We start from the raw sequence: 19349 nt of genomic DNA on the forward strand, positions 1-19349 counted from the left end.
GGATATTTCAGACTATTAACTATAGGACTCCACATTTACCTGTACATGAGGAATGTGAGATTTAAAAAAAAGGTCGCTATTTTGATTTAGCTGTTAACAACAATAAAAAGTCAACAGAGATGTAAAGGGTTAGTTTTGGACATTTTTAGCTTAAACTACAAATTATCGTGGCTGAAAATGCAGCAAACATGATATTTGTTGAAAACAAGGCTTTAGGAATTTTGCTCATTCATTAAAAACCTACAAATTTTAAAAATCAAACTTTAAAAAACTTTTTTTTTTGAAAAACGGCAGCGTAATACAATATTTGGACACGCTATACTATGGGCTTTGAAGAAAGCCTGTCCAGAATACCCAACATGCTCCCTAATGACAGACGCTCCCGCGCCTCGGTGACGTCACCACGACCCGCGGTGCGCTCTGCGTCGTGGCAGACGTCGTGCGTCAGTACCAACGAGGCGCAGGGATCAGGACGACTCTCGGCAGCGCCATCGCTTGCCCTCTAGTGGCAGCTGGTTTTGAAGTCGGCCTCAGGCTTTGAAGTTCCCCACCGCTTCTCCTTCCCCCTCCCCTCAGCCTGGATCACCGCCCAGCGTCAGGCGAAGGGGGACGCCTCGAGGTAAAACGGCGGAGGTGCGGGACGCGGAGCCTGCGCGGGCCCAGTAGCCCTGGAGAGGCCGAGACTCTAGGCCGCGAGGGGCGGGTGCGATGGCGGAGGAACAGGTGAACCGCAGCGCCGGCCTGGCCCCTGACTCTAAGGCCTCGGCGACTGCAGAATCTACGGTTTCCTCAGTGGAGACCCGTGAAGCCGCTGCCAAGTCACCGGAGCCCAAGGATTACGACAGCACCTGCGTGTTCTGCCGGATCGCGGGGCAGCAGGACCCGGGCACTGAACTCCTGTACTGCGAGGTGGGCGGCGACGTGCGGCCGGGGGTGGGTGAGGACCTTGCCGCCCCTTGGAGCTCCGGCATGGAGGCCTAGCCGGTGTGGACCGGGTGCAGAGGATCCCGATCGCTGTTCAGCTCGCCGAGGCTCGGCTGCTCTGTGTGGATGGGGCTCGAGGCAGCTGGGGATACGCCCACTACGGGCCTTTCTGCGGGGTCCAGGTGCTGATGACAGACGCACTCCTAGGGGACGGACAGGCAGTGGCTCCAGCGGTATCTTTGCTGTTCCGAGGGGCAAAGAGTGAATGACAGGGCCGAATGCTTTGGCCTGTGTTTGCAGGTACCCAGGTGTTTGATACAAATAACATTTTGTGGCCTCTGCTTTTATTACAAGGATTCTCCCCCACCTTCAAGATACTGATTTTAGATCCTGCACACTCTAGTACCGATACTCATGAGAAAACTAGTAGAAAATAGGTAATGATAATTGTGAAAAGCTGTTTGTTAGATTGGCAGAAAATAGGCTGGAGGGAGTGGGTCTTAGGTCAAACTATTACTGAATTGCCTTTGAATTCCACTTTGTCAGTTGGGATGCGTGGACATTTTCAGAGCATGAAGACTTTGCCCAGATATTTTTAAATGGATAATCTGGCACACACTTTATTCTGTTGGTTTTACTTGTCCATATAGAAACAACTTTTTGAGATAATTAACTCCAAAGATTGTGTCTTTTGTAGTCAACATTCCTTTATTTTTAAAAAATAAATAGAATTCCTTCTAAGCACCTTGTTTTGGAGGTTGTTGAGCAAGATAAGGGACAGTCTGTGTCCAGATTTTACAGTCTAAAGGGCAGAGTGTATACAGAGGAGGTAGCCAATTACGATGCCTCGTGCTGTGGTCAGGTGAGTTTACAGTATTTTGCAAGCTTATGGGAGGAGCATCTAACCAGATCTGAAGAATTAGGGAAGGCTTTCCAGAGGAAATGAGACTTGAAGAAATAAGTAGGAGTTGATCACATGAGGAAATGGAGAGAATAATGTCGCAGGTAGAGAGACCCCCCGAGAAGTTCAGTTTGTGTGATAGAAAAACAAACAGAAATTGTCTAGTGCGTAGAGTTTGAGAGGATGAAAGACAAGGCTGGAGAGGTAAACAAGGGGCCTGATTATTAAGTGTGCTGGAATTCATGCGAAGGAATTTTGTCTTTAGAGCAAAGTGAAGCTTCACAATGTTTAATGGTGGACTGGGAGGAAGATGTTGCGGAGTTATAGGAAGGAGTTTGATCTTTGAAAGGTCATTCTGGGATCATTGTGGAGAATGATTTGGAGGAGACCAGCCCGAAGGTATGGAGACCTGTTAGAAGGCTATTAGAGTAATCTACCCTGATGATGGCCTGAAATGAGAATGTGGTAGAGGAGATTATGAAAAGTATATCAATTTAAGAGATACAGTATTCAGGAGGTAAAACAGGCAGGACTTGATGGATACAGGTCAGTGATTCTCAATTGGGGGCAATTTTGCCCTCCCAGGGGACGTTTTGCAATGTCTTGAGATACTTTTGATTGTAACAACTTCTGGCACTTCTGGGGGTTGCGTCTGGGACCTAAATAATGGGTAAAAGCCAGGGTTGCTATTAACATGGTACAGTGCACAGGACAGCACAGCCACCACCCCCTCCATCCGCCACCATCAACACACACACACACATAAAACAGACTTATCCAGTCCTCAAAATGTCAGAAGTGCCAAGGTTTAGAAACCTTGATTTAGATATAAGAGAATAAGGAAAAGAAAGAGGGGGAAGTAAAAGATGATTTCTGGGTTTCTGGCTAGGGTATACTGGTAGTGGTACTACCATTTCATTAAGATCAGGAACACAGGAGGAGAAAAGATAACCAGGGGAGTGGTGAGGAGTAGCAAAACGATGAGTTCAGCTATGGAGTCATGGAGTTTCGGGTGAGTTTGAGCCATCTAACTGGAGATGTCTTTTAAATGGTTGGATAGTCTAGCACTCTGTAGAGGGATCTGTATCTCTAAACCAGATTACAGGAACTGTCAGTTTATAGATGGAAACTGAAAAAGAAGGGAAGTGATGAGGTCACCCAGGAGGTTAAAAAGTGAAGGGGAGGCCTACACAGAACTCTGAAGAACACTAACATCATAAGGGACAGGCAGAGGAAGAGGACCTGAAAAGGGAAGAGAGAAGGAACAGAGAAATAGAAGGAACGCTGGGAAGGCCAAGAGAAGGAAGTATATCAAAAAGAAAGGAATTGTCAGCAATGTCAGCAGCCATATCAGCCTGCCTTCATCCTCAAATCTGGGTTAGGTGACCCTTATATGTCCTTGCAAAGAGGCCAAGTCAGATCAGGACTGGTTGTGTCCCCAAAGTGATGTTTGTTGACCTTGAGGAGAGCAATTTTATGAAGTGGTGAAGCAAAAGGCAGATAGCAGTTGATTGAGAAGAACTTGGGAAAGGAAGGAGTGAAGACAGCAAAAACAGACAACTCTCGCAGGAATTTGGCAATCCAGGGGAGGAGAGAAAGGTAGTGGTAGCTACAGGAGAAGTTGGGGATTAAGAGAAAGCTTTTAAAACAGTGAAGACGTTTGTGTGTTCAAATCTCATGGGAAGATGCTTATAGAGAGAGGTTTAAAATGGTCCAGGGGGTAGAATGTTGCCCCTGGGAAAGAGGAAACTCATTCCTCACTGTGTGCCAGGCAGTGTTGGAGGCATGGGGATACAGCCATAAACAAAACATGCAAAACTCCTTGCCCTTATGGCACTTACATCATAGTTGCAGAAAAGGATAATACTCAAAATAGTAAGTAAAATTTATAGCTTGTTAGGTGGCAGAAAATAAAGAGGAAGGGGATGCAGTTTAAAAATTTCAGTCTGGAAAATCTGCACTAAGTAGGTGATTTTGGGTTAAGCCTTGAAAAAGGAGAAGGAGCAATTATATGGTTATTTACAAGTAAAAGCTTTGAAGTAGCTCCTCTGAAGGCTGGGAGAGAGAATTAGGGAAACAAGGATTGTTGTACAGCGGGTCACGTGAGGTTGAGGACATTCAATTTCAGGTCATGTAAAGTTGAGGACATTCAATTTCAGGTCATACCAGTCTGCTCAGTTGTGTGATTCTCTATCCACTTTCCAGCAGCAGCCTAAGGCTGGAATTACACAAAGTAGGCAGTTGTATTGACCTAGGGTTGGGGTTTTGCCATGTAGGTGTTATAGAAGTGTAGTGAGACACAGTTAAGAAGTTATGGAGCCGGGCACAGTGGCTCATGCCTGTAATCCCAGCACTTTGGGAGGCCGAGGCAGGCGGATCATGAGGTCAGGAGTTTGAGATCAGTCTGGCCAACATGGTGAAACCCCATCTCTACTAAAGTTAAAAAAATTAGCTGGGTGTGGTGGCAGGCACCTGTAATCGCAGCTACTTGGGAGGCAGAGGGAGGAGAACTGCTTGAATCCGGGAGGTGGAGGTTGCAGTGAGCCGAGATGGTGCCACTGCACTCCAGCCTGGGTGACAGAGCAAGACTCTGTCTGGAAAAAAAAAAAAAAAAAGAAGTTATGGCAAGCAAGTGGCTGAAGTGGTAGACCATGGAATATATGCTGAATAGGAGAAGGAAGTAAAGACAGCACCTGACAAGGAGAAAGAATATGCACACCAGTTGTCTGTTTGCAGACCTCTGTTGGACTGAACCATAGAGTCAGGAGGGACCTAGTTCTGCCTCTTCAATCTCCCTTTATTTTACTAAATATAAAAGTAGGCTAAAGAGAGGTAAAGTGCATTTTCAAACTCAGAGTTCAATATTTAGTAGATCCTTAGAAAGTGCTTTTAAATTTTGTATTCTGCAATTCCAATAATGAAACTCAAGGAAAATAGATATTAGTAGCTCTAGAAAGCTTTGTCTAAAAATAGTCATCAAAAGGGGTGGAATCTAGACTTCTATCACATCCAAGGTGAGAATTTTTCTTGGTTAGGAACAAAGTAAACAATATGAAGAGCCTGGGGATATTTTCATGGTGGAAATAAGACATAATCAGTACTTTGGACTAATTTACACCCTAAATTAGGGAAATAGGGTGAATATATACAATAGCCCATTGTCAGTGGAAAAACACAAACTGCTTTTTTTGTTTTCCCATTCAACAGCAATCAACACAGAACACTTCTGTGACCAAATGTATGGAGGTGTTCCCACACACACGAAGCAAACAATCAGTTTTGCAGCAGACACCAGCTCGGTGTCCTCCATTGTAATTCTTATACTAACTACCTGGTGATAGCATCAGATCCCACAGGTTGAAGACTCAGTCCCCAAGACTGGCCTGCCCTTCCCACCAGTTGCAAGTCCAGGCCTCTGGAAATTCTGACCGACCAGCTTGAAGTTGGGGATCCCACGACCTTCTCTTTGGGTTCTAAAACTTGCTAGAGTGGCTTACAGAACTCAGGGAAACACTTAGGTTTACTGGTTTATTATAGAGGATATTTCGAAGGATACTGATGAAGAGATGAATAGCCCTAAGTATGGGGAAAAGGGGGCAGAGCTTCCATGTCCTCCTCAGGCGTGTCCTCTCCCAGGAGCCTCTATGAGTTCAGCTATCCAGAAGCTCTCTAAATTCTGTTCTCTTGGGCCTTTTATGGAGTCTTCATTGGATAGGCCTGACTGACAATTCTGTATTAATGTGACTGGACAAAAAGGGTATGATCTAATACTGGTAGACGGAGTGGAGAAACCCAGCAAGGCCTGTCCAGATTCTTCTTGGCCTCTGTGTGCAGCTTTCCTTCCTCCGGGGTATAAGGCAGAATCCCTTCAGAAATGAAAGTCTCATGATCCACAATCAGAAAGGTCAGGGAAGATTATAGTCCTGACTTGGGCAGGTAAAGCGAGGGCAAGAGAAGGTCAGAGAGATTGAGAGAGAGATTCTTTTTCTGAGGCCTGTCTCTGAGGCCTAAAGTGCCTCAACATGATAAAAAAAAAAAAAAAAAAAAAAAGACTGTTGGGCCAGGCGCGGTGGCTCAAGCCTGTAATCCCAGCACTTTGGGAGGCTGAGACAGGTGGATCACGAGGTCAGGAGATCGAGACCATCCTGGCTAACACGGTGAAACCCCGTCTCTACTAAAAAAATACAAAAAACTAGCTGGGCGAGGTGGCGGGGGCCTGTAGTCCCAGCTACCCGGAGACTGAGGCAGGAAAATGGTGTAAACCCGGGAGGCGGAGCTTGCAGTGAGCTGAGATCCGGCCACTGCACTCCAGCCTGGGCAACAGAGTGAAACTCCATCTCAAAAAAACAAAACAAAACAAAAAACTGTAACAAGGGCGTTGGGAGTTACGAGCTAGGAATCATGGATGGAAACCTATATATATATAACACACATATCCATATAATACAGAACATAAGATACATATGCATGTATAATAGTGCTCCCAAAAGTTGTCTATCTTTTTCAGATTGAATTTAAGATGACTTTATGTACAAGAGCTCACTCATTAAAGACTAAAGATTAATCATTTTAAAAAGAATAATTATATAACAGAATTCGATGGTTTATATAACACATTCATATATTCATTAAAATATATTCATTGTAAACATTTAGAAACTGTTGGGTTTATATAAAGTGTAATTCAAGTATGAAAGAGAAAAATTTCCATTTGGAAAAATTGGAGTTACCAGCATCATGAGGGATTAGTCTGGCAAACCTTTCAGCAAAAGCTATAGAAGATTCTTCACTCCATAAACCTCCATATGGTGTTGTCTAATTGTACACTGCAGATTTAAACCTAAGCAAAGGCTGAACCATGCATTCTCATTGGGGCAAATGATACTCCAAAAGGGGTGAATATTGGTTTTTGGTGGTGATGGGGCAATATCTTACTTTTTCATGTATGAGGCACAGATATACATAGAATAAACAGAGAGTATAGCTGTGGTATTAAAATCTCATGGAGATGGGATTAGGGGAAAAAAAGTCTTAAAAGGCTCATTAGATAAGCAGTAATGAAAAAGTAATTGAGTAACACTGGACTAGAATTTACCTTGCTTGGAACTATACTGAGGAAGTAACTCAGTGTCAATTTAACTTGAACGTTGTCCCCATTCTTTAATCAAATTTTGCCTAGCACCTTAGATGATATGATACTGAAATGTTTTTTCAAATGTTACTTTTAACATTTGCTTTAGATGTCAGTCAGGGTCCAGTTGCTGGAAAGAAAAAAAAATTCTAGTTACTGAAAGCAGAAATTAATTTAATGTAGGGAATCATTTGCTTAAAAAACTCTTTAGAAGGGCTGGTGGAGCAGGTTCTAGAATATCCTTCAGGAATGACACCCAGACCAGCACTGCAGAACTGTTTATTGGAGAGCTGCTTTCTCTGACACAGTGAGGAAGGCAGGAGTCAGGTGGCTGCCATTAGAACTTTAACCTCAGAAAGATGCTTCTTTAGTTGTGATTCAGAGATAAAGAAGCAGTGTGACTGCTACTTGTAAGTGATGTTTCCAGTGGGAATGCTATTGGCGTTTTGCGTACAACTCTACTTTGTTTTGTGGGACTGTTTCTCCTGTTGCAGGATGGTTAGCATCCCTGATCTCTGTGCACCAAATTCTAGCAGTATCCATGATCAAAAGAGCATCTATGTATTTCCATCTCTGGTTGAGAAACATGACTTCAGAGCCACACTCCATCTGCTGGGTCCATGCTGGGAGCTTTTTCCCAAGAAAAAAATAGATGTCTTGCCATTCTTGATATCCTTGAAACTAGTGATAAGGTATTCAAAAGGGGGAGGAGCAGAAAGATAAAAGAAAGAAAAGAAAAAACCTGTCTTTGTAGTCTTAGAGCTGGCCAAGTTTGGAAGATGGATGATAACAGAAGCAGCAAAAACATGGCTTTTTGATTGGCACGATCTAAATTCCCTCTGGGATTTTTAGCTTTTTTTAGTTCTGCATTACAGAAAACACAGATATTTAGAATGGAGGTTGAGTGCCAATCTGCCCTATTTGGGTTTTCAGATTTAAAGAAATCTGAAACAGTTATTTGTTGTGTTTAAATTGATGATTAGAGTCAGTGGTGATAATGAAGTCAGGATAGGCTAGCTCTTCCTCTCATCCATGTATTACCAAAAGGATAAAAGTTGGTTCTTCCCTGGGGCGGAGCAGAGGTGGCAGGGGAAAAACATTTTTTATTCTTTTTATATGTAAAGCATAGGTATACCATACAGAACATTAACATATATACAGTGTATCTGTGACATTAAAACATCATGGGAGGGGGCAATCAGAAAACGTCTATAAAGACTCCTTAGGGAGGTGATAATGAGAAAAGGTTGAGACACACTGATCTAGTTCAAAAATAGTGACAATTCCAATTTAAGAAGGGGTTTTGCAAAGAGAAACTGAAAGATCATAGAAAACCTATCTCTGTTCCTGGAAAACTACCTGAAAACCCAAATGACATACCATTTTTTAAGGGATAGAGGAGGGTGTATCAGTAACTTGATCTTCTATGAAGCATCTGTCATTTATTTATTCAGCAGTTTGGCAGGTGTACTTTGTTATTCACTTGGAGTTCAAAGATGAATATGGCATGCCCACACTTGAGGAGCTTTCCTATGATCCAAATTCAGTGCAAGAATAAAAATGTTCTTTTAGTGGATGTCATTAGGGATGGATAGGCAAAATACTGTATTTTAAAGTCACTTGATATCATTCTTTTCTTTGAATGGAATGATTATGCTGCCAAAATGACATACAGTTAGGTTCATTTATTGTTGTTTGTCTTTTATTTTTAGGGATTGCTTTTTTTTCTTGTGAAATGTGAAGTATACATGTTAAATATTTACATGTTTTCAGAGTCCAAATTGTAAAGCAAGGTACATTTGGAGAAATCTAGCATCCGTTCTCTTGCCCTCTCTACCATGTTCTCTTTCTCCATAAGAAACTTTTAAAAACTTTTTTGTTTATCCTTCCATTGTGAGTAAATAGGTATTCACATGTCTGTATTTGTATTTGTCTTTCTTACACACAAAAGATAGCTTAACTACTCTTCTGCTCCTTGCTATTTTTAAAGAAAGCTTGAATATGTTTTAGAAATAATTTCATACGTATATGAAAATCTTCCTCATTCGTTTTTAGAACCACACAATACTCCATTGTGTGGATTTGCCATAATTTATTAAACAAGTCTCCCAGATGCATTATGAACATTTGGTTTATTTTTCAGTCCTTTGCTATCATGAATTATGCTGCAAAGAATAGTTTTTACATATATATATATACACACACATATCATTTCATATTTTTGCCAGTGTATCTGTGGAATAGGAGGATCATTTTTCTTAAGATGAACTATGTAAATGATGCCTGGATCAGCAGTAGGAATGGGACAAAGGGTGACATCAGAGCTAGTTTCAATATTTCAGAAAGCTTCATGAAAATCTAATTTAGTCAGGGTGCAGGCTAACTAAAACATAAAGTTTCTTTATTTTTGAGAGGAATTTTATCTATTCCTGGTGATGACAGTCATGTTGATTGGTAGTTTTTATTAGGATTGGGATTGGGTAATTAATTAATTAAAATTGGGAAAATAAATTATTGATACATGAAAGTTGGTAACCGAAACCTTTCAATATAGGGTTTGGAAGACAAAACTAAGCATTTTGGTTCATTCTTATGGCTAAGTTATGCAGTATGAGACAGCAGATTTTTAGGAACCTCTTTAGCTTTTCTCCTACTGGCCATTAGACTGGCACTTGCTAGTTCTGTTAATCTAAAGAAGTGTTATTCCTGCTGTGAGGTAGAGTACAGCTACATCATCTCAAACTAATTCTAACCAGGTTGTATTCTGTACCAGAAAGAATTGCCTCTGGATTTTGAGAAATTCATGCCATAATTGAGGGGAAATAAAGATATATAACATTGTTGTGTTATGAATCAATCTGGGAAGTACGATTGTGGCAATTTTCTTGTACTAGATTTAACCCTCAATTTTAATTGTTTCCGAGCTGGAAGTATTAAAGAAATAATGGTAATCGCAGCACTTTGGGAGACTGAGGCAGGAGGATCGCTTGAGTCCAGGAGTTTGAGACCTGCCTGGACAACATAGGGAGACTCCATCTCTAGAAATATATATATAGCCTGGCATGGTGATGTGCATCTTTAGTCCCAGCTACTTGGGAGGCTGAGGTGGGAGGATCAACAGAGCTCAGGAGATCGAGGCTGCAGTGAGCCATGATTGTGCCACTGCATTCCAGCCTGGGCTACAGAGAGAGACCCTGTCTCAAAGAAAGGAAAAAAGGAAAATTTTAAACAATCAAAAACATTGTAGTCCTTGACCTTATCCTTTTCTAAAACATTCCATGGGTATCAATTTTTAATTTTAATACTAGACAGAAAAACCATAATAAAAATGATAGAATTGGATTAAAATTGATATATAATTGTCATGTTTGTTAGCTTAGGATAACTGGGATTACTGGAATGGATATGACGCACTTGTTTGAATTGAATTTTGGCTCTTGGAATGGAGAGCTATTGAGCAGCATTGCATTCATGGATTTTTTTAAAGGGAAACTCTGCTTATACTGATTTTAATTAATTTTTATTTACTATAAAGTACGTATAAATTAATTAAAATCAGTATAAGATACTTAATAAGGTATTCACTATCAGATACTTAATATGGTTATTTAGCGAATATAGATTTTCTCTTAGGAAAGTTTGAAATTCAAATGTTAATGGGTTGACACACGCTCTTCTTCCTCTCCTTTTCTTTTTTCTGTAGATTACTGTGCGGAGTAATTTAAACCAGAAAACTGATGCCATACATGTATTGTAGTGGGCTCATAAATTAGTACAATATACTGGAATTTGTTTCAGCATTTCGGTCTTTTTAATACTGTAAAGTGGCAAGTAAAAAAGCATTTGGATATAATTGCTTCAAAAAATGTTTAAAAAATGCAGTCCCTGGACATGTAAATGCTAGCTGATGTTCTTTTTATAGTTGAGGAAAATGCTACGTTGGGAAAAAAATTAAATGTAGAAAGGAATTTATCTATCTTGCTGTGATTCTGTAGCCAAACCTTAAAAAATATGTATCAAGAGTGAAAAACTTTAGGGTAGGGATAGAGAAATGTGTAATGAAATAATAAACTCTGAGATTATTGGTAATGAAGTTTTAGTGAACTTTACTCGTAATTGTTTCTCCAAATTTGACTTTATGTGTCTTTTTTTATTCTCTGGAACAAATGAGCATCTCATGAAGGAACTGTTATGAACTTAATGCATAATTATAAAATTGCCCAGTGGGGGTTAGGTGTGACGTATGTATCATTTCCCTGTCAGACTGAGATTAATGATATGTAAGTCATGCCAGAACAGCATTAAGAAATTCTTTTTAAAAATTTACTAGCAAATGTTTTTTCCTTTAGAATGAGGATCTAATTTGCTTCAAAGATATCAAACCAGCAGCAACTCATCATTATCTTGTGGTGCCAAAGAAGCATATTGGAAACTGCAGAACTCTAAGGAAAGATCAAGTAGAACTGGGTAAGATGATGGCAGTATTCTTCATGTTTATATCATCTTCAGTTGGTATCAGTGATGGCAGTGAAGATTAAAAAGAAAAGTACTGTGAAAAAGGAGCACTATGACTTTTTGAAATTTTCACTATAAAGAATTTTAAATTCATTAAAAAATAGTACAATACTCATGTATTCATTATGCAGCTTCCACATTTAGGAACTCATGGACAATTTAAAAAAATATATTAACCTTTGTGAACTTAGTGTCTCCTCTAGTGTAATGTTGTGTCTTTTCTGTTTTACAGTTGAGAACATGGTAACTGTTGGAAAAACCATTCTTGAAAGAAATAATTTCACTGACTTCACGAATGTGAGGTGTGTATACTTCCAGATGGAAAGCAATATTATACATTATTGACTTTTTTTGAAATGTTATTTCTCCATGGAAAATGGAAACAGAGGTGGCAGTTTGTGGTTTAAATGTAGTTTTCCTGAAAGTGAGAATATAGTTCATTGGTAGTATAAATGTAATAAAACTTCCTCTTGTGTCTCAATATCTTCCAATAATTTCCACTTGTAGTTTTGACAGACAAGTCTATATGAGCAGTGGGTAGGTAAAATAGTTACTAGTCTACTTTTTAAAAAAAATTTTTTGAGACAGGATCTTACTCTGTTGCCCAGACTAGAGTGCAGTGGTGTGAGCATGGCTCATTGCAGCCTCAACCTCCCAGACTACAGTATCCTTCTACCTAAGCCTCCAGAGTAGCTGGGACCACAGGCGAGTACTACCACACCCGGCTACTTTTAAAATTTTTTATGTAGAGACAGGGTCTCCCTGTGTTGCCCAGGCTTGTCTCAAACTCCGGGGCTCAAGTGATCCTCCTGCCTCAGCCTCCCAAAGTTCTGGGGTTACAGGTGTGAGTCTCCACACCCAGCAAGTCTGCTTTTCTTTGTTCCATATGTGCATTCCTATAAAATTGTGTGCAAGTTGAATTTTCTTAGGAAAATTTTATATGATTTAAAAAGCACATGATTATAATTCTAATGTGAAATTTACTTGAATTTGTCTGCTGAACATGGGCGTAAGCACATGATGTTCAATTTTTCAACTTTTTTTTTTGAGACAGAGTCTTGCACTATCCCCGAGGCTGGAGTGCAGTGGTGCGATCTCGGCTCACTGCAACCTCCGCCTCTCAGGTTCAAGTGATTCTCTTGCCTCAGCCTTCCACATAGCTGGGATTATAGGCGCATGCCACCATGCCTGGTTAATTTTTGTATTTTTTTATAGTAGAGACAGGGTTTTGCTATGTTGGCTAGGCTGGTCTCGAACTCCTGACGTTAAGTGATCCGCCCGCCTCAGCCTCTCAAAGTGCTGGGATTACATGCATGAGCCACTGTGCTGGGCCTTTTCAAATGTTTTAATTTATCTTTTTCTTTTTAAAAGATTTCCAATTTTGCTTCTGTGACCCGAGCAGGTATAATGGAGATTACTTCTAACACTTTTAACCTAGAATTCAGAATAGACTTGAATTCCAATGCCATCCATGCCACTTGTGGTGTACGCTACTTATAACGTCTGTGTTAGTTTAGACATGCCATTTAGCCTCTCCAAGATAATACCTGCTCTGCCTGCTGGTAGGTGCAAATGAGATTCTCTGTGTGAAAAATCCTCCAAAAACTGTTAAGCATTACCAAGTGTGATAATGATAAGGAACAGATGGTGTTTGAGACCCTTTGGCCAGAAGCTGCACATTTCCTTCACAGTCATGGGATGCTTATTAGAAGAATGAACATTGGACAAAGATTCGAGAGCCCTGAGTCTCAACTCCAGCTCCACGACTGTCTAACTTTGTGACCTTGGGAATATTTTAAACTTTCTGGATCATGGCTTCGCCATCTTTAAGATGAAAAGATTGAGTGAACCTTTGAGTTGCTTCAAGCTTCTAGATTACTTGATCCTACATTATATGACTGTTTGGTAGAAAGAAAACCTAGTCTCCTCTTTTGGTAGTGGCGGAAATTTCAAAGTATGTACTGCATATCTGACTCCACATTGCCAGTCCCAGAGGATCACTGCTGCAGTATAGCACTTCTCCTATGCCTCCTTTCCACACTTCCACTCACTGATACCTTGAACAGGCAAATATTTCTAGGCTTTGATTATTGTTACAGGTGTGTCTTACTCTGCTGAGCATAGGTGGACTTGCAAAACTTTTTGTAAGCTTATTTGTAAGAGTTTAAATCATACTGAAAAAACTTTGTAACCATTTAAAGGAATTCTCGTGTATCTTTTAGAACGCACATAATTATCATGATCATCTAACATTTTAAGTATTAACCAAGAAACCTGGGTGATGATGAAAGTTTTTTATGATGACATAATTTTTTTTTTTTTTTTTTTTTTGAGACGGAGTCTCGCTCTGTCGCCTGGGCTGGAGTGCAGTGGCCGGATCTCAGCTTACTGCAAGCTCTGCCTCCCGGGTTTACGCCATTCTCCTGCCTCAGCCTCCCGAATAGCTGGGACTACAGGCGCCCGCCACCTCACCTGGCTAGTTTTTTGTAATTTTTTTAGTAGAAGCGGGGTTTCACTGTGTTAGCCAGGATGGTCTCGATCTCCTGACCTCGTGATCCGCCCGTCTCGGCCTCCCAAAGTGCTGGGATTACAGGCTTGAGCCACCGCGCCCGGTTTATGATGACATAATTAGTCTCACTACTGAAATATTGTTGGTTTGGTAGGAAATGTCTGAGTACTTTATTAAAGGAAAAAGTGTGCCATCTACTGGCTATGTATTGAATAAATGAACACAACTACTTGATTGTCCAGTGATGTTTTAAAAAATTCATTGCAAGGGCGTATTTTAAGTGAATGAAAGCTTAAGATGATAAAGACTGAAGTGATATGACATTATGCCAACTCAGAATTCATAAAGATTATACTGAGGCATAATATGCTGTTAAGGCCTTCCTTGATGATGAGCTTATGTTACTACGAACTTCAACGTGAAAAGAAGAGGAAGTGTGTGAATCCTCAGAAGTGCATAAAAAGAAACAATGAGATTTGTGACAGTCTATTTACCTTAGGAACTTGTTTTGGATCTCATTAAAATTTATGTGTTTCCACCTGAAAAATGACTTTAAACTATTTTAGAACTGGTTTGTCAATCATCTCTTTCCTTCCTATTTTAGGATGGGTTTTCATATGCCACCATTCTGTTCCATTTCCCACTTGCACCTTCATGTTCTGGCACCAGTGGATCAGCTTGGCTTCTTACCCAAGTTGGTTTATAGAGTCAATTCCTATTGGTTTATCACAGTGAGTATTCTTGTTATGTCAGCAGCATACAAAAATATTTAAAATGTCCTTTTTGTTGTAGTTTTTTCTTCTCAACAGTAGGTACTTACAGCTCTCATAGGCTTGATTACCTGTTTTAACATACTGCTTGCACATATCCAAAATAATATTTTTAATTTGGGGGATTTTCAAGATCATCAGTCTGTAGGAAGAGAAGCTATGGCTAAGTCTTCCCCATTGCAGGTAGCGGATACGATATAGAAGAACCGTGGTATTCAGGGTTCTGACTTTGGAGTCAGATCTGGATTCAAATTCTGACTGCAGTGCTTGCTTGAGGGTTCATGTAAAAGTTACTTACATTTTTTAAGGCTCAAGGTCTTTATCTGTTACCTGCATATAGGTAATAGTGCCTACACCTAGGGCTGATAAGAGAGTTGATAAAATAACTTATGTGTAAGACACTTAAAACAGTACCTTGCAAATAGTAAGTAGTCAGGAAATGTTACCTGCTATCTCTATTGTATCATCAACATCATTGTAGAAATTTAGTTTTTGTGTTTTTTGATAGTTCAAACTTCTTATAAAAGAGTTTTAGTAGTAGCATCACTTACCAGATCTTCGGCCGAAGGTTTTTTTTTTTTTTTTTTTTTTGAGACAGAGTCTCACTCTGTCACCAGGCTGGAGTGCAGTGGTGCAATCTTGGCTCACTGCAACCTCCACCTCCCGGGTTCAAGCGATTCTCTTGCCTCAGCCTCCCAAGTAGCTGGGACTGTAGGCACGTGCCACCACACCCAGCTAATTTTTGTATTCTTATTAGAGATGGGGTTTCACCATGTTGGCCAGGCTGGTCTCTATCTCCTGACCTCGTGATCCACCCGCCTCAGTGTCCCGAAGTGCTGGGATTACAGGTGTGAGCCACTGCGCCCAACCCAAAGTTTTGAGTCTAAAAAATTACAGCATTCTGCTTTGCCAAAGCAAAAGTGGAGTAGAATTCAGCTGTTTATACACCTGTGGTCTGTTTATATACCTTAGTTATTAAGTAGCTCTGGGGTCCCTCTAAGGCCAATTGACCACTAATTTACCAGGGTGTTATTTTATGTGTCCATGATGAGAAAGTGATTTATAGTTGCCATGTCTGAATAATCATCCAATAGTATTTATTTATCATTAATTAATGAATGGTATTATTCTAGTCATAGTACAGAAAAATTTAAAAAGTGTCTGATTTCTGGGAACTTCATATTTCAAACATATTATCCCTGTTTTCAACTTGTTGCCCAGATGATTTTATTTAAATAATATAAAAATACAAAAATTAGCTGGGTATGGTGGTGCATGCCTGTATGCATGTCTCAGCTACTTGGGAGGCTAAGATAGGAGGATCACTTGGGCCCAGAATATTGAGGCTATAGTGAGTGATCATGCCACTGCACTCCAGCCTGGGTGACGGAGTGAGACCTTGTCTCAAAAAAATAAAAAAAAAAAAAAATAATATGTAAGACACATATATGTGTGTGTATATGTGTGTATGTATTTGAAATTTTAAAAAGTGGAATATTCTGCTGGACAGCTGGGTTTTTTTTTTTTTTTTTACAAAGTTTGTGTAATAGAAAAGGTTTTTTTTTTTTCCTTATTTGTATTTCTAATTTTCTATAAGAGCTATACCTTTATAATAAAAGATGAATGAAAATACATTTTTGTAATGTTTTGACTGTATTTTCTTACAGGAAAGACTTTTTTACTTGGAAAACATCAATGTATAAAAGTATAAGATATATTGTTGGTTCATCCTGAGAATCTGAACTCTTCTTAAATCTGACTTTGTTAGAATATCTTATGAGACTTTGAAAAAAATCAAGATAAAGATATTGAAGTTAATTTCAAAATCTTATATAATGATCCAGATTATATAGTGTGATTGAGAAAAACAGTGAAATGATGTAACTCACAGACTTTAGTTTACCTTTTTTAAAAAATAGACTTTATGTTTTAGAGCTGATTTAAGTTCACAGCAAAATTGAGTAGAAACCACAGAGAGTTCCCAAGTACCCCCTACCCCTCCACATGTGCAGTTTCCTCACTATCACATCCTAACCACAGTGGTAAATTTGTTACAATCGATGAACCCCATTGATAAATTGTTATCACCCCAGTCCATAGTTTACTTTTGAGTTGACTCTTGGTTTTACATTCTGCGGGTTTTGATAAATGTATAAGGACATGTATCCACCATTATAGCATCATACCTAATAGTTTCACTGCTCTAAAAATCCTCTGTATGCTGCCTATTCATCCCTCCTTCCCCTTTAACTCCTGGCAACCACTGATCTTTTTACTGTCTCCATAGTTTTGCTTTTTCCAGAATGTCATATGGTTGGAATCCTACAGTATGTAGCCTTTTCAGGTCGGCTTCTTTCACTTAGTAATATGCATTTCAGGTCTTACTTTACTTTTTAAAACTTTAGTGTTATATTTATTTTCCTTTTCTTCTTGAAACTTATTAATGAATTTGTAATGTAGGCAACAATCTGCCTATTTATATACAATGTAGAATAATGGTATATAGATATTATATTACACTGAGAGTTTTTTTGTAAGATATTTTTAGGAACAGAATATGTAGTACTCAACTCTTCTAATGTGGCATATTATAATAGGGATACCAGTAGAATTATTTGATAGAGACTATGATATCTAGAATTAAAAAGTATTTTTTTTGAATTACAGGCTGATCACTTGATTGAAAAACTAAGAACATGAAAATGTCAAAAGTGGAAGATTTTTCTAATCTTGGTTCAGCACGAAGTGATGTTTAGGTCCCTTTTAAGTCTAATTGCAATTTTAAGATTTGTTAGGTTTTATGAGAGGCTGTTACTTAGTGACCTTAAATCTTTTCTGAATGTCTGTTTCCTGAGGTCTTTGATACAGTTATATCAATATTTTGTTACTGACTTGTTTCAATGGTTACTTGTATAAGGATTTTATATATATGATATTATAGATAAAATCCTATTTAAGACAAATTCTGTTAATCAAGAAGGGCTCTGTATCTTTTTAAATTAAAATATTTTCACTTCTCAGTAAGTAGTCAATTACAGTAATGATTTATTTATGAAGAATAAACTACTATCGAAAGTACTTTATTGGAACCTTTATTACTGTGAAGGAGAAAAAGAACTTAGCTATTTCTTGACAGTTCTATAGTTTTACACATAAATTTTCAAAATAAAAAATACCATACTACATAATGATCTCTGATCTTGCTGAGGGAAGGAATGATATATGTGCCACTTTTTCCTCAAATTTAAGATGCCAGTTTTCACTTCTTGAAGCCTTACATCTTTTTAATAAATCTATCCTGAAAGCTACATAATGTATATAATTTCTATCAGTGAATTTACAATAACTATCAAATTGGCTATTAGAATTCAGTGTAATGGAATTTTGCCTCTAATAACATAAAGGGGGAAGAAACATAAAGTGGTTCTCTTAATAAAACTAGCAGAAAATGTTGCTTTATGGCATGTTTTTGTATCAAAGAGAAATTAGAGGTTAAACTTTGCTTTTATAATGAAAAAGGCCTGATTTGAAAGTAGAGATAGGCTTAGATGAGAAAAATTGATAACACAATATTAATACTATTGATATATCATTTCATGAGGCATATTTTGTTAGAAATTGTTTTTTTGGTGCTAACCTACAGGCACAGTAGTGAATATGAATGAAGAGTAGGTGCTGCAAGTTAATCCTACATCGTGCCAACGTATAATAGTACCATTCATATGAATATGAATAAATGAACATGAGGATTAACATATTGTTGAAAATAGACTGAGGTACTAGTTTTCTTTCTTTTTTAGAGGGGGCATGATATTAAACATAGTTTTAAGTAACAAATTACTTATTAAAAAGTTACAACATGTGGAATCAATACTGCTTTATTTGTTCATTAATTTATTCATTCAGCAAACATTTGTTGAACATTTAATGTGTACCCGATATTGCCAGGATCAGGAAATAAAGAAATAAAAACAGACATTCAGCCTGCAATTGCTAGAAGAGGCCAGAAGAGGCTGTGAAGGGATAAACACTTCTGAGAGTGGGTGGTAGTGGTAGTAGAACTGAGTTTTCAAGACTGAGTGTTAGGCAGGTAGACAGTGACTGTTTAGGCTGAGAAACCCATAAGTACTTTCCTTGAGTTCTGCTCCCACTATTACTTACTTTACAATGGATGTTAATGTTCAGATTTCATCTTATTTACTAAAGGTGGAGAAAGGATGTGGAAGTAGGGGTTATGAGCTCTCAAAAGTAGATTTATAGATTTTTTTTTAATCACTGTTTTGTGATATAGTTCACTGACCACTTACATAGATTAACAGTTACAAGTTTCCATAAATCAGTTAGACTATGACAAGCTTCAGGGAAAGAATTTTCAACAACTGCAATCTTTGATTGTTTTACTATGGGAACTTGGAGGGATATAATTGACAACATTATAACAATAATAGGTAAAGTATTTAAGGAATTCTCAAATGCTTTATGGACCTCTTCAAAAATGTGGTTAGCCAATTGATTCAACTTTTATAGGTTTATATGCTCTCATATAAACCTATTTGTTAAAAATCCTTGGAAACACATTTTTTAGTAGAGGTTCTCATT

The 19349-nt window shown here is 38.7% G+C and overlaps 1 protein-coding gene across 1 annotated transcript; it reads left to right on the forward strand.

Annotated features, from left to right (window-relative positions):
* Positions 1-224: 224 nt before the first annotated feature.
* HINT3 (histidine triad nucleotide binding protein 3) lies at positions 225-18205 on the forward strand. Its single transcript, XM_011944482.1, has 5 exons — positions 225-909; positions 11306-11423; positions 11704-11773; positions 14585-14711; positions 17418-18205. The coding sequence occupies exons 1-5, from the start codon at positions 709-711 to the stop codon at positions 17448-17450; spliced, it is 549 nt and encodes a 182-aa protein (XP_011799872.1). The 5' UTR covers positions 225-708; the 3' UTR covers positions 17451-18205.
* The last annotated feature ends 1144 nt before the right edge of the window (positions 18206-19349 follow it).

The sequence above is a fragment of the Colobus angolensis genome, unplaced genomic scaffold (genome assembly GCF_000951035.1).
Source record: "Colobus angolensis palliatus isolate OR3802 unplaced genomic scaffold, Cang.pa_1.0 Scaffold231, whole genome shotgun sequence".
Taxonomy (NCBI): domain Eukaryota; kingdom Metazoa; phylum Chordata; class Mammalia; order Primates; family Cercopithecidae; genus Colobus; species Colobus angolensis.